Below are 14,229 nucleotides of genomic sequence, written 5' to 3'. Positions count from 1 at the left end.
GTTATCACCCACGAACTCTTCACGTGTTCATAGATGCTGCAGCTGCTGCTCACTTTCATCCTCTATTTTTAAACCGACACTAAGTCTGTCTCAGCATAAAAAGGTCAGCAAGACCTCACACCTAAACGGGCTTTGATCCCGTAGTAGCTATTAAACTGGTTTTAACAGACACAGTAGTGTAATAAATAACACTTATGCAATACTTAGAGTGCATTCACACTGCGGTCGGAATTTAATTCACTTTAATCATTCACAGTTTAACTGTCAGCTTTGGGCTGTAAATGATAATTATGACCTTTGAGTCTTTTGCACATTAGCTATTTTAACTACTTTTACAGGGTGGTGGCAGCGCCTCAACGGATTTCATCATCTCAGTGTCTGTCATTGCTCATAGTAATAGATTTTTGTAAAATTTATTAAAATAAGAAAATAGAGAAATCTTTATTTTTTTTTCAAATATTTGTTCTCTACAGTGCCTTGCAAAATGAATACACCAAGTTTTTTTCTTTTTGGAACACAACAAACAGAAACTTCCACATATTTCATAGAGTCTGATGTGATAGAAAAGCACCAAGTAGACCGTGACTGTCAAGTGGAAGATTACAAATCTAGACGTAAGGCACGTTTATTTTCATTTTGGAAATCATGGGTGTGTCTCTACCATCTTTGCACAAACAGAGAAAATATTTTCCCTTTAAAAAATCTCTAACAGGATCAGATTAGTAGTAAATATGTGAAACCCATATTTAGATCTCAGCCACCCTAACACATGTATAGTTCATGCTTTAGTCCAATAATTTCAGACACAATTGTTTCACTGTAGCCCTTTTAAATATCTCTGGGTTTTTTTTGTTTTGTTTTATTGCTGCCTTTTATTTTTTTTTCCTCCCAGTTAGCTGTTTGGCATCTTATCATCCACTCTCCACTTTTTAATGCTACCAACAGTGTGTTGCACAGTAGTCTTTGAATGTATAGGAATATTGCCTCAAAGAGCTTCTCCTTAGATCCCAAAAAGTTATCTCACCTGAGGATCTCTGCTGCTCATCTATTTTCTTCCTGCCTAAGCAGTCGGTCCTTCATCTGCAGCCTGTTTCTATGCAAGCAGAACCAGGTTCAACACTTTTTTGTCCTTCTAAAGTGGCAGATAATACTTTTCAATGAATAACAAAAAAGTGAACAGTGTTGTTTTATTTATAAAACAATAAAATATTGATCTTAGCAGGTTTTCAGGTATTTTCAGACAATGTATTGAAAGTACAAAACGAAATTGCACTGATTGTACAAGAAATGCATTTTTTGTCATTCATTTTGTTTGTCATTAGAACACAAACCCTATGCTATTTAAACATTTGCCATAAATATTTTACAATAGGCAAATGTGTCATGTCACTGTCAAAATTAAAAAGTTTTTGCTTTTTAAAAATCCACAACAGAAAAACATTATTTGCAGTACTCTTTAAATGTCTGGATGTTGAATTGTAGAGTTTTATGAGATGTAGAAGCTTGGAATGTCTTCATGATGCTATTTGTTCAGCATTGCTCTAAAACCTCTGCGGCCTTTATAAAACAGCTCCATTTATACTTAAAGATACATACAGACTAACTAAACTGACCAATTAATTACTTTCTATTTATTCCAATTTCATTTATTTGTTAAAATAATCAAAATCATGTATTGGTTTTCAATCTCTTCACAGTTATGCATTACTTGGTGTTTCCTATCAAAAATAATCCAAGTCAAACACTCTGAAGATATATCTGTTGCATGATCAAATATAGAAGCATTCAGCACCATGTTTGAACATCCTGTGCCTGCAAGCAGCTGCAAAAGAATGTGTCATACTTCAGTATCAGAGCCTCACATGTCACTTTTTGATTGCTACAACTGTATTTTGTTGGCTATGAACTGAAAACATGATTGTTTTTGGCATGTCATTTTACTGCTGTGCAACTACAGATGGGAGGATCCTCATGCCTGGCTGATCTATGCAACTACACACTCGTTTACTGTCCTTTAAACAGAGGTACACACCTTTTTTTGGTGCAAATCCACCAGCTCTTTGGAGAACACACCTATGTGCTTTTCTGCAAGTTATGGTCACAGCTGAATTTAGAGATGGTGGAGTTAAATTAGTCTTCTCTCAAACTTATGTAATTTTTTTTTTTTTAATCAGTCGTTTGTCTATAAATCTGTGACCAACAGAAGTGATTATGTGATGTTCCCCACTTGGCCTAACCGAAATGGGATTTTTTTTTTTCTTTGTTGTTTTTCTGTCGCCCAAACTTTTTAGAGTCGGCGGTTGCAAACTTACAGTGTCATTTTGTTTAAATATGAGAGTCTGTTGGTTCTTGAATCTTTTTTTATATATATATTTTGGTGGGTGGACGTGAAAGGGGTTGTGTTTTTAGTGAGTTCCTTGTTTTTTCACCATTTGCCTTACAGGGTAATGTATCTTTTACTAACTTTCCTGTAATTTCAGCCAAAGATCACCTTAGAAAACCTATTTACGACTTGAAGCTTACATTTGGACAAAAATAAAATGATATGGACTGTGACTATCATTTTAATTGGTCTGAACAGCTGATGTGTTTTCTCGTGCTGCCCTCTTGTGGAATAAGAAGGCTCCTGCTCCAAGAATGTTGCCTCAATTAGCACCAAATTATTCCCCCTCAACTCGCTTTCACAATACTGAGCAAGACTCTTTGTATTGTTTCCATGACGAGTCATGCACTAAGGCTCTTTTGGCTCACGAGTTGCTTTCACTCTCAGCTGTTTGGCTTTAGTGATTTGGGGCTATAGTAGATTTTGTACCACAGAAGAAAAAAAAAAAGAAAAAAACATTTGATGCTTTAATAGTTTGTATATGGTACTGTTTTAGACATCTGGTCTTGAGAAGGCAATGCCTAAACCTCATCCAAGGGCTTTCTTTAAACATTTTATGTTTTTTTTTTTTTTTTTTTTTTTTTTTTAAGTGAATGCATCACTGGAATAATCTGTTTCTATCATACCCTGGGTTTTGGATTTCTCTAGCAAATAGGCACAACCAATCATAGGTATTCTGTTTCAAGATTTAAGATTTTTTTTTTTACTTGTAACAGTGCTCATCTCATACATAATAAAATAATTTGTGACCCAAACTGTTATTGTGTGATTTAGAAAACACAAGACACGAGAGGAGAAAAATAATCACAAGTCATAAAGCAAATTAAGTATCAAATACTTTATTGGCAAAAACAAAATAAAGATCATTTATTTCAATATGCTTAATCTAAACGTTTTATACAGTATTTGTTTAAGGAAATACACTTAAAGAATCATCCATGTTTCATCTTCATTTTTAAGGTGAATTTCACTCATTTTTGAAGTGAAAGTAATACATTAATTACACAGAGATGCACAGTATATTTCCAGCATGTATAAAAGTCAATTAGGTGAGTATGCTTCGGAGATATGATTTAAATATAAAAATTCTTATATATATATATATATATATATATATATATATATATATATATACACAGGGCAGTCCTAGGAATAGCTAAGATGCTGCGCAGAACCCTCAAACTCCCAGGCCTCTGGTAGAGGACCCGAGCTTGAGGATGACACATACCACCCCACGAGGGGTGAGAAAACAGTAGTATATATATATGATTATTTTTTTCTTTTATTGTAAAAATGTTGGCCTACAAAACACAACATATGCCTTGTAAACCGTTCCACACAACAGGAATAATTGAGGCAATTACATTACAATTACATATCTAAATATCCTTTTATGGACTATTATGCATTTACTCCTTTTGGTTTCCATTAGCTGTAAAAAGTAATAATAATGACATTTTACATAAGATATCTCTTAAGATGTATTACCCTGTGAGGAATGATCTATAAGCTTAATCTTATGATTGGAACTGATTTAGACAACTAAATTAGCATTTCATTACCTGTATGAAGGTTACAGCGAATGACACTCCAAGGGTTGACCGGTGTCTTGGAAACAGAAATGGAGTCTGGTGGGTATCTGCACAGATATCAAAAAAATACTGTGATTAAGCAGTGTTAAATCAATCATAACCCACAGTCTGTTTATCAGATAAGTCTACCTGTGCCTGTGTTTAAACAGTGTGAAAATATTAAATCAGACTGCTCAACTATGAATGTTTTTAGAGCTAATATAATCAAATATGCTTTATGAGTAGTAGATAACATGGTTTCAATGTTAATGTCCAAAGATACTGTCTGATTCAGGGATTAAAATGTTAAGAGAACTTAAAAGAACAGGGAAAGTGTAGAAGAGATTGTTTTTTTTCCGCAGGCTATGTAAAGTAATGTGTTGTACAGCGCTTTCCCTCCCTAATTTAACACTGTTCAACAGCTGCTGGAGGCAAATATGTTAATTGGCACAGGCTAGCCGTGGGTCTGCTCAGTGGGTAGCACTGGTGCCAGGTTGCGGGTTTGATTCCCAGCCCGGGGTATTTCTGCATGGAGTTTGCATGTTTTCCCTGAGTATGTGTGGTTACTTCGGCTTTCACCCACAGTCCAAAAACATGTCAGTTAGGTTAATTGGCTTCTCTAAATTCTCCTTAGGTGTGAGTGTGTGCATGAATGGTTGTTTGTCCTGTTTGTCTCTGTGTTGCCCTGCGATGGACGGGCGACCTGTCCAGGATGTACCCCACCTCTCACCCGAAAGCAGCTGGAGATAGGCACCAGCACCCCTTGTGACCCGCTTGGGATAAAGAGTGTCAGAAAATGGATGGCTACAGGCTACTTACTCACACTTCATTAAAAACCTAATACAATCTTTTTAGACTCTGCGGAGGGGACACTAAAAAAGGTCCAAAATTCTAAATGTAAAGAATTACATTTTGATTTTTTATTGCTTTAGTTTTACTGGACATTAACCTGAAAAAGAAAAGAAAAAATAAGGGCATAACTTCATAATTTAGATTATTCAATTTAAGTTCATAAAAAACTACAGGAACCCTTTTCTAATCCCAGAATAAATGCTGATAATAACAGTTGATCAAATTTGCTAGGTCAATTGAAAATGATAACCCAAAATGGTACAACTCCATAGTAAGTTACACATATTTCTTTAATTAAATTAATGTTAGCATATGATAAAATTTCTTTCCCTATAATCTTTTTTCAATATTTAAGGACTGTATTTAAATTCAGATAATAGACATTTAATTTATGAATTTATTTTATATAAGCTTTATAATTGTGGCGTCCTGAAAGTGGGAACATCGCTGCCTATATGCAGCAGTTCACTGGTTGAGGTTGAAGATCTCTTGGATTATTTTCATTTTATCACACTTTATGGTGACGTATCTGATTTTACTAAATATCTTTAATCCCATTGTAGTGCAGCAGCTTAAAGGTAAAAGGACTACCTTAAATTTAAATCTTAAAACAATAATATGAGCTGGTATAAGATGTTAACTGACACTAAATATTAAACACTATATTTAAGCAAAACAAAGAAAATCCCTCTGTAATATGGAGAGGGATTTATTTTTCTTTTTTACTTTTTTTACCTTCTCAACTGTGGTTTGATGACCAAAAAACTCTTAAAAAGCTACATTAGAAATAGCATCCTAAAAAGATAAACACACCCTAACCCTTTCATCCTAATTTAAAGGAATATATGTAATAAACAAAATAATATTTGTATTGAACATTGAAACTTTTTTTCTATGGGGCCTGAAGCAAAAACCCAGGAGAGACTGAGTTTTGTGACTTAGATAAAATCATACAGGGATTAACTTTATATTTTATATCTTACATGCTAATGGAAAGGGGAGGAAATTCGCTGTTTTGCCAATTCGCGCATATTAATCTTAACCTAATATTGATGTTTATTATTGTGTCCCTTTTTTATAAATAGACTTGTGGCTATAGACTGCATCAACAGAATGAACTAAATGTGCAGTATTTGGTAGGCACAATGTTAAAGCTCATTTAATTCAGGTCATTTATTAAGTTCCTTAAAAAGTGGCAAAAAATATGGAAAAAGCAAGGGACCATAACAATTATGCACACAAAAAAAATTCTGATTATTAAATGTAAGAGGGGCAATTTAAGTATATATATATATATATATATTTTATAGTGATTTAATGACCTTAAAGACATTGACCCTTTTTTAACTTGGACTCAGTTTTATACTCCTTTTAAGGTTCTGTTCCATGTTATGAAAGTTTAATTTATTATATTGAATATTAAGCAGCTGGTCTGTAAAGGGAAGACATTGTTCACTGATAGAAATAAGAATGTATGATCTGTCTTGAAAATGTGGTGCTATACTTTATACTCACCCCTGCTGCCTAAGCCACCGATACAGCCATGGCAGGCAGCCCTGTTTCTCACTCACCCTGGTGCTGTTTCTGTACAGCTACCACAGATATACCTGCTCTGTCCTGGCTGTCAGCTGATGGACGGGAGGAGAGGAAAAGCAGGTGCTCCTTGATCCTCATGATGCCAATGTTTCTCAAGGTCCTCGGCACAGATTACTGAACATGTTTTTACTCTAACTCATCTAAAATAGATGGCAGCTGAGTGTGTAAAGAGGCTTTAACATTTACACAGATTTGGGGGGGAAGAAACAGTGGTCCTGGAGGAACATCAGTGAGGAATATCCGCTGTGTGGGATCCTTCCAGCCGAGGCTTCATCTCCAGGTGATGAAGGGAACTGGTTCACATGGCACCTCAGAGAGGAGAGGCCAGCAATAGCATTCTTAGCTGACATCTGAGCCAATTGTCTTTCCTGATGGGTAAAATCTGAGTAAAACCAGGCAAAGTGTGTTAAAGACAAATCAGCCCAAATCTCTGCATGGAGACGGAGCGATTTGTAGTTGCTTTGCAAATTTCAGAGTTGTCACAATCTCAACAATTGAGTGTGTGAGAGAGCGATGAAATTCTCCCTCCTGTTCAGGACCAGAACCAATGCATGGGAAAGTGCTGCAAACAAGAGACCATCAATGTGATGCCATTCGCTCCAAAGCCACGCCTCCCAAACTGCATCTGCAAGCCGGATTCAAACAAGAGCAGACGGCGGCTCCTCCATCCTGTTCAGGTGTTTGCATGTCAGTAGGAACAGTTGTGAGGGGTAAGTTACAAATGGGGCAACTTCTGCTCCCAAAACTGGCCTTTAAACAAATAGGAATCCTCTTAGGAAACATGGGTCTCTCCTCTCTGGAGCTAAACAACTTGCAAATTGTCTCCCCCTCTCATGAGCAGGAACAACATTTCAAGTGACAAACTCCTTGGAAACACAATAAGGCATTGATGCTTGTTTCGTCAATTCACTTCCATCGAAGAAACATTTTCCCTTCACATGAACAATTTATTGATAATCGGTCACATTAAGTGCCCAAACGCACTTGTAGTTACGTGAACAGCTTCGCATGGGCACTACGGATTTTCCTTTCCCCATGACATCAAAGCGTACATTGCTCTATTTTTCCACTTAAAACAGAAGTCATCACAGGTGCAGGATGGACTACACAATTTAAAAAGCTTCCTCATCAGCAAGGACTCACACATACCACGCTGCCTTTTTTTTTTTCTCCTGCAGATCCGCAGCTCTGCGTCTTCCAGAGTCCCAGGTTTTGGGGTTGGTAGTGGGGGTTTTGTCCACGTGAACAAGCAGTATGTTTTCATCACATATGAACATAAAAATTAACAATTGATTCAGAGCAAGTCCCTAACTGGATAATCAAATACAATATGTCAAACAATAAAGTGGTAAAAACACCTAAGAAAACAATATTGGCAGGCATGAGTTACTGTAAATTTTTACTTCTAACATTAAACTCCATGTGAAGTGGTAAACCACTGCTATAAAGCTAATTAATTGCTTTTTTACCACTAGTTTACTGGGTTTGGTTTTCTATGAAGATTTTAGTTCAGAGATTCAAATAAAACAGGCCATCAACATCGCACTGTCCAACCTTTCAGTCTTTTTTTTTTTGTCTACAAGTACTTCAGTTTAAACACAACTGCAAAGTCAGATCCACTCTATAAAAAGTAGCATAAACAAAAGGATAACGCTTTAAATAAAGAAAATATCTGTATTTTCAATTAGTACAGCCATGTGGGCTGGTGTCTATTGCAAACAAAAAAAAATTGCATGTTTATGATTATCATAAGAATTTAGTTTGATCTATCAGAGACACTTAAATGTATGGATAATACAGACAATTGGTAGTAATGTTAAAGAAGCTTTAAGTTCAAATTTTTTTCAAGCGATGTTAAGTGACTTTATTATCAGTAATTGCTCCTCTACCTGTATTCTAAAACATCACAACTTAAAAGACCCAGTGCTGTGAAAGGCTAAACATTTTAGATTTATTTTTCAAATTTAAAATGACTTAAAAGTGGTATAATGTTACAGAAACAGATTACAGATAAGCTCAAAATTATTACAGGACAAATGATGGTTAAAGTGAAGTTAATTTTTTTTTCTCCAAAACGTTTCATATGAGTGGAGGAATAATCACTTTGGAAATGCCAAGCCAGGGTCCTGATAGAGAATCTGGGGGCGGAGCTACAGATTAGGGTAATGGCAAAGAGGCCCTTCAACCTTAAAGACTTGGAGTTCATTAGCAAAGAAAAATGGTCAAATAATTTTTTTTCCCCTCTTTTGAGAGTTGCCAGTGTCATGTTCTATCAAACATCTGATTTGAATAAAAATAATTTGGAGCTTAACTGTATATGTCAGGAGACCCATTAGGTCATCTATCGACCTTCAATATGGAACTGGTTTTTGGACCAGAGATGGAAAAAGATAATCAGTGGGCAGGCTGATCGAGCCAACATTATCCTCCAGCTCAGCCTCAGCACAGCAGCAGGGACAATGTTTGGCTGAGAATAAACTTTTTAAATGGTTTCCAGGGTATCATAATCATTTGCATATCATTAACTCTTACAATTAATTCAAATTTTAAATCAGTTAAAGCGAGGGTCCATCTGACCTGTTAGCCTTTCACAGATTTGGGGACAATTTCTTGACCTTTCTACAAACTCATTGCAATGAAGTCACAGGATTTCTATTTCCAAATATACTAAAGTTCAAGAACAACCCTTTGAAAATGTATGGACCAAACACTTTATAAACTGAAATGTATGACCTGTATCAAGAAATGTTTTAACCGTTGACCTTTACATCATATTTCCAACTTTGACCCTGGCAAAACATTTTGTCATTAAAAATCACAGCACTCTTCTCCAGCAATTCAAAACCCTTTTAGACGTATGGGGCCACTTTAGTAGAACAAATATAAATATCTAAGTTAGTATATTTAAAGTGCTCAACTGGAAGAGAAGTGTGCAACTTTTCTAAACTTGCTCTGAAAATACTTTCCCTCCTCTTTGCATCCCGAGTTGAAAAAGTATTCCGCTCCGCTTCATTTCTATACTTGAAAAGTTAACAATTTTAAATTTCAACACATAACGTAACGCATTACTGTAAGTCATGCCCTGTTCACGTAACCAGGGGACAGTTGCTGTAATAACACAGCCATTACAGGCTGATGGCATCAAATAGAGCAGCCTAAAAACAAAGATGACCATTTGGATGTTTATATATACGTGATATTATTCTCTTTTTAATTGGTAGTTTAATTGTCATGGTGGGGGTATACTATAAAACCATTTAACGTCTAACATTTATGTTAGATAAAGTAACCATTTTGACCTTTTGATGGACCAAAAAAAAAAAAAAAATCTAAATATGACCTTAAGGCTCATAAATGTAAATGGGATTTGTACGAATTTATATTTTATAATATCCCCTTATTTTTAACATTTTCCAGAAGTCTGATAATACAGCAGGTTTTTGATTGAGCTTAGGATCAAACACCCATTGAAATGTACTTAAATGACCTTTTAGTTTCATAGAAGGGCAAGGTTTGTCCTTTTTAGTGGATTATATGGCAACATTCAGACACTGGAGAAGCACACTACTGAACCCCAGGATGCAGAACACACAGCATGCAATAACTGCTGACATACAGCAAGGGTTGTTTTTTTTTTTTGTTTTTTTTCCTAAACTCCACTTCATTTTAGTGTATGGTCACTTCTTATGATGCGCCACGAACCACAATCATGACCAGATAGTCCTCTTTGCTTTTTGCCAGAACTTTGGCAGATGAATCCAAGAACTGCTGAGAGAAATCACAGGGAGGGAAAGCATGAAGGACCCCTGCGTTGTCTTTATCCCGGCTGCCCCCCACAGGCAGGCTGATGACTCCAGCTGCTTGTTTTTGGTTGAGGTAGGACACCAGGTTGCGGAGCGGCCGTTGGGTCGAAGCTGCAGAGTCGCTTGATGTATCCTCGGTGGTCCCGGGAACGGCCAGAAGGATTGCGTAGCCACCAGGACCGGCCACCTTGATGCGCCGGGATACTTCGTCGAGCTTGGGCTGGTCCAGGCGGAGACGCTGGGTGATTTTCAGCTCGTCGACCTGCCTTCCTGTTGAGCTGTCGATCAGAAGGTCGCTGGCTACGCTGTGGTCACCCTCCAGCAGGTGCATGTTAGCTGGGAAGTTGCTGTTCTTCAGGAGGAGCATGCCTTGCCAGGCTAGACTGAGTTTAGTACCATCTGACTTGGACAGCGGACCTCCCTTGGAGCTGCTTTCAGAACGTTCTCTCTTGGCGGGGCCTTTACCGCCATCAACTGCTTTTCGCTTGCGTTCTCCAACAGCTACCCCAGGTCCTTTATCAGTAAGACTCTGGATTTTTAGCCTGCGTTCTGTCCCGCCTTTCTCCAGGCTGCTGTTGCGTTCCCTCACCGGAGAGGCCCTCTCACCTCGCATGGGGCGCTCTGAGTCACTGAAACGCCCCCCATCTCTGCTGCTGCCTCCAGGACTCCCCTCTGGGGATGATCGTCTCCTTCTAACTGTTCTGTCAGTGCTGTCGGGAGAGAGGTCCAGGTGGCGGCCCTCCTCCACAGCACGCCGTTTGCGTAGAGGTTCTCGTCCCTGCAGCTCTCGTTCCAGAGACCACGGCTCTCTCACTCTCCTGTCCCGTTCCAAATGTTCAAGAGGCTCAAAGGGTGAGGCTCTAATCCGTTCACGGATGGCTGGGTTGGGCCAGTCGCTCCCAGGGAATAGCTCTCTCTCCCTGAAATGAAGTGGAGGGGGAGTCCGGTCTCTGACCCGAAGAGGTTCGGGTGTGGCACAGTGAACAAATGAATCAGCCACCATGTCAAAAGGCGGTATAGGGAGAGGCTGCAGGAACTGCTGTGGGTAGCGATGCTCAGAGTCTGCAAAGTCCACCCTGAGCCGGCGCTCTGGTCCTCCCAGGGGGAAACCCCTCATGTGTGTCCAGGCTGCCTGTGCAGCATCTAAACTTTCATACTGAATGTAAGCCCAATTGTGCCCTTTCCTGTAGTCGATAGTCCTTATTGTTCCAAAACGATCAAACTCTCTGGCCAGGGCAGTTAGAGGCACCCAGGGTCCGAGTCCCCCCACCCACAAACGTGTGGTGGGCATGGGTTTGCCATAGCCTATTTTTATTGGATTGCGACCCACTGTTTTGCCAGACATACTAAGTTTGGCCCGATGAGCCATGTCAAGGTTTTCAAATTTCAAAAATCCATAGGTGCTGGTTTGTCCTCTGATGGGTCTCTTTATGTCCACTTCTGTGATAACCCCAAACCTGTCAAAAGCCCTCCTCAGGTCCGCCTCTGTGACACTTATGTCCAAGTTGCCCAGAAACAACGTCCTGTTGGCTCTTTGATCATCTTCAGGAGAGATAAAATCCTCTTCTCTGAAACCTGCCCGTTCAGCAATGAAAGCAGGACGCGCCCTGGCCTCAAACAGAGCAAACTCCCGGTCCCGCTCCAGTTCTCTGGGTAAGGGGGGCGGCGGGGGAGGGGGCAGCTGTCCCAGAGCCAGCTGCTGCAGCCGGTAGTCTCTGTACCCGAGGCCGGTTGGCGACAGGGGCCTCGGTAGATGCCTGTGGCTCGGAGCCGCCACGTATAACTCCCTCTCCACTGGAGATCGGCTCCGTCTCCTGTTCACATAGACCGCCTCGATCTTCAGTGGCCGGTCGTACAGCACCAGTCGGCCTCTGGCGTGTTTAGCGGCCCTGGCGTCTTCCGGCTTTCTAAAATTCACAAACGCGATGCGTCCATCGCTGCAGCGGCTCATCTTGACGCTCACATCGCCGAATTTTTTGAATTCATGAAACAGTCCGTCCTCTATTTCCTCGTCGCTCAGCTGGGAGCCCAGGTCGCTGATTTTCAGTGTTTTGTACTCACTCTCGGTGCTGGGCGGCTGGACCCGCTGCTCCGCCCGGGAAGAGACGCCCCTCGGTGAAGCTAAATCCAGCGTCAGACTCAGACTGTGGTTTTTAGCCACAGCAGGCGGACAGCTGTGGTTATTTCCTGTCCGGCCGTGGCTATCAAACTCTCTGTCTCTTTTCTCGACGAGCAAACTTCTTCTCGTTGTGCCGCCGTCGCCTTTTGTGGAGCTATTTCCATTATTACTCCCGCTGGAAACGGAGAGAGCCCCCATTTTCTTACTGGTCGGATGACAGCCTCCCCTGTCTCGGATATCTTCCAGGGCCCGGGACCGTTTTTTAATCGGTGTCCGCTCTTTTCCTTTCATTTCGGCCCGGCTGGAATCTGTCCTTCTGGTGCCTGACCTTATCTTCACTTTGCTTCTCCACTACGGGTGCAGAAATTGGTTGAAACGATAAACGGATTAAATCAGCGACCCTGCGGCAAAACAACAACCTTCGCCATTTTGTTAAGATTAGCGACAAGTCCCGCCCATCCGTTTTGATTGGCTGAAAAGTGGGCAGAAACCTTTAAAGCACCTGTCAATCACTTACCCAGCCCTAATACAGCTTTGCCTGCATTTGCTGCATTTGGAAAACAATTAAAGGAGGATATTGGAACAAACTCAACTCTTATTATTTACATTCTTTGACTTAAAGTATTACATCACGATAATGTGGCGTTTATTTCATATTTGCTGTGAACGTCTTTCAGTTTCATATCATTTATATAGAGTTGCTTATCTTTAAAAAGTTTATGAGTAAGTAAAAGTTAGAGATTAATGTAATTCGACTGAACCTACCAGACCTAAGATGCAGAGATTATTACTTAGTATATTACCTTTATTGTTGCTATTTACTTTATAAAGCAACTATAGAAATTACTTCAATTCTCCATTAAAAAATAATAAAACTTAAATACAATAACATTTTAATACTACCGTTTTTATGTGTCTGAAATACCTGAATTACTCAAATTTAATAGACAAGTGTAACGAATGCTATATGCGATGGACTGACTGTGCCACTATGGTAAATCATTTCCAAAATCTTAATACTTTCCCTTTCTGGCTTTACTGAGCCCTTACTGCTATAGAATATGTTTTTTTTTTCTTATACTTTTTTTGTGAAAAGCTTTTTGTGTTTTTTTTTTACTGAAAATAAACCTGCCTTGTATGGTGCACTGTTGATTAATTAGTTATTTGGAACGTATCTTTTTTCCCACAATTTTTAACTCTAAAAACTGTGCAAATGTTAAAGCAAACACTGCTAGTAGTGACAGTCTCAGTTATTTACTGTATGCTTACTGACTTCCAAAGGGGAAAGGAGCCTCAGCAGATTGACAGCAGACTGTGACTCTTGTGTATAAACAAGGGATCTCACATGAACTGTGCACTTATGGAAGTACCTCCAGCCATTTCACAATGTTAGTATTTATTTCATTGCATTCTTTCATAACAGTCTGTTTGATTATAGTTAATAAACAGTTGTTTGCTAAAACTGATGCACACATTGATTGTATTTTTTCACACCACTCCCACCCCCTCCTTGATTGCTTTAGACTAGCCTTTGTGTATAAAATCCCCAATCTTTGTGATCAGGTCAATTTGTGTACATAACCCTTATTAGAGAAGGGTTGTCTTTTTTCTAGATTTGTTGATGTATCGGTTTATCTATTAACTTTTGTTAACTATGCTTTGCAAAAATTAAAGGTTCCATATTAGGCAAAAATTCACATTATAAATATTTTGTAACAGTCACATGTGTTCTGAAGCCTGTGTATAAGGTTCACATATTAAAAAAAAAGCCTTTCACCACTATAATTGCCTTTCTCTAACTAGCTAATATGCTCAAAATGACATTCCCCTTATGACATCATAAAGGGAATGGTGTAGCAGCCCATCGGTTAAGCTATGGCCTTCATCTAATCTATTATTCCACTC

The 14,229-nt window shown here is 39.1% G+C and overlaps 1 protein-coding gene across 1 annotated transcript; it reads right to left on the bottom strand.

The window, feature by feature from the left end:
* Positions 1-8,643: 8,643 nt before the first annotated feature.
* Positions 8,644-12,783, bottom strand: rbm15 (RNA binding motif protein 15). Its single transcript, XM_038283006.1, has one exon. It carries the CDS (start codon positions 12,613-12,615, stop codon positions 10,087-10,089), a length of 2,529 nt encoding a protein of 842 aa, XP_038138934.1. The 5' UTR covers positions 12,616-12,783; the 3' UTR covers positions 8,644-10,086.
* Positions 12,784-14,229: the final 1,446 nt, after the last annotated feature.

This window comes from Cyprinodon tularosa, unplaced genomic scaffold, assembly GCF_016077235.1.
Source record: "Cyprinodon tularosa strain WSP-4 unplaced genomic scaffold, ASM1607723v1 ctg19, whole genome shotgun sequence".
NCBI classification, from domain to species: domain Eukaryota; kingdom Metazoa; phylum Chordata; class Actinopteri; order Cyprinodontiformes; family Cyprinodontidae; genus Cyprinodon; species Cyprinodon tularosa.
Note: the sequence above shows the minus strand (reverse complement) of the source record. Positions and strands in the feature narration are given on the sequence as shown.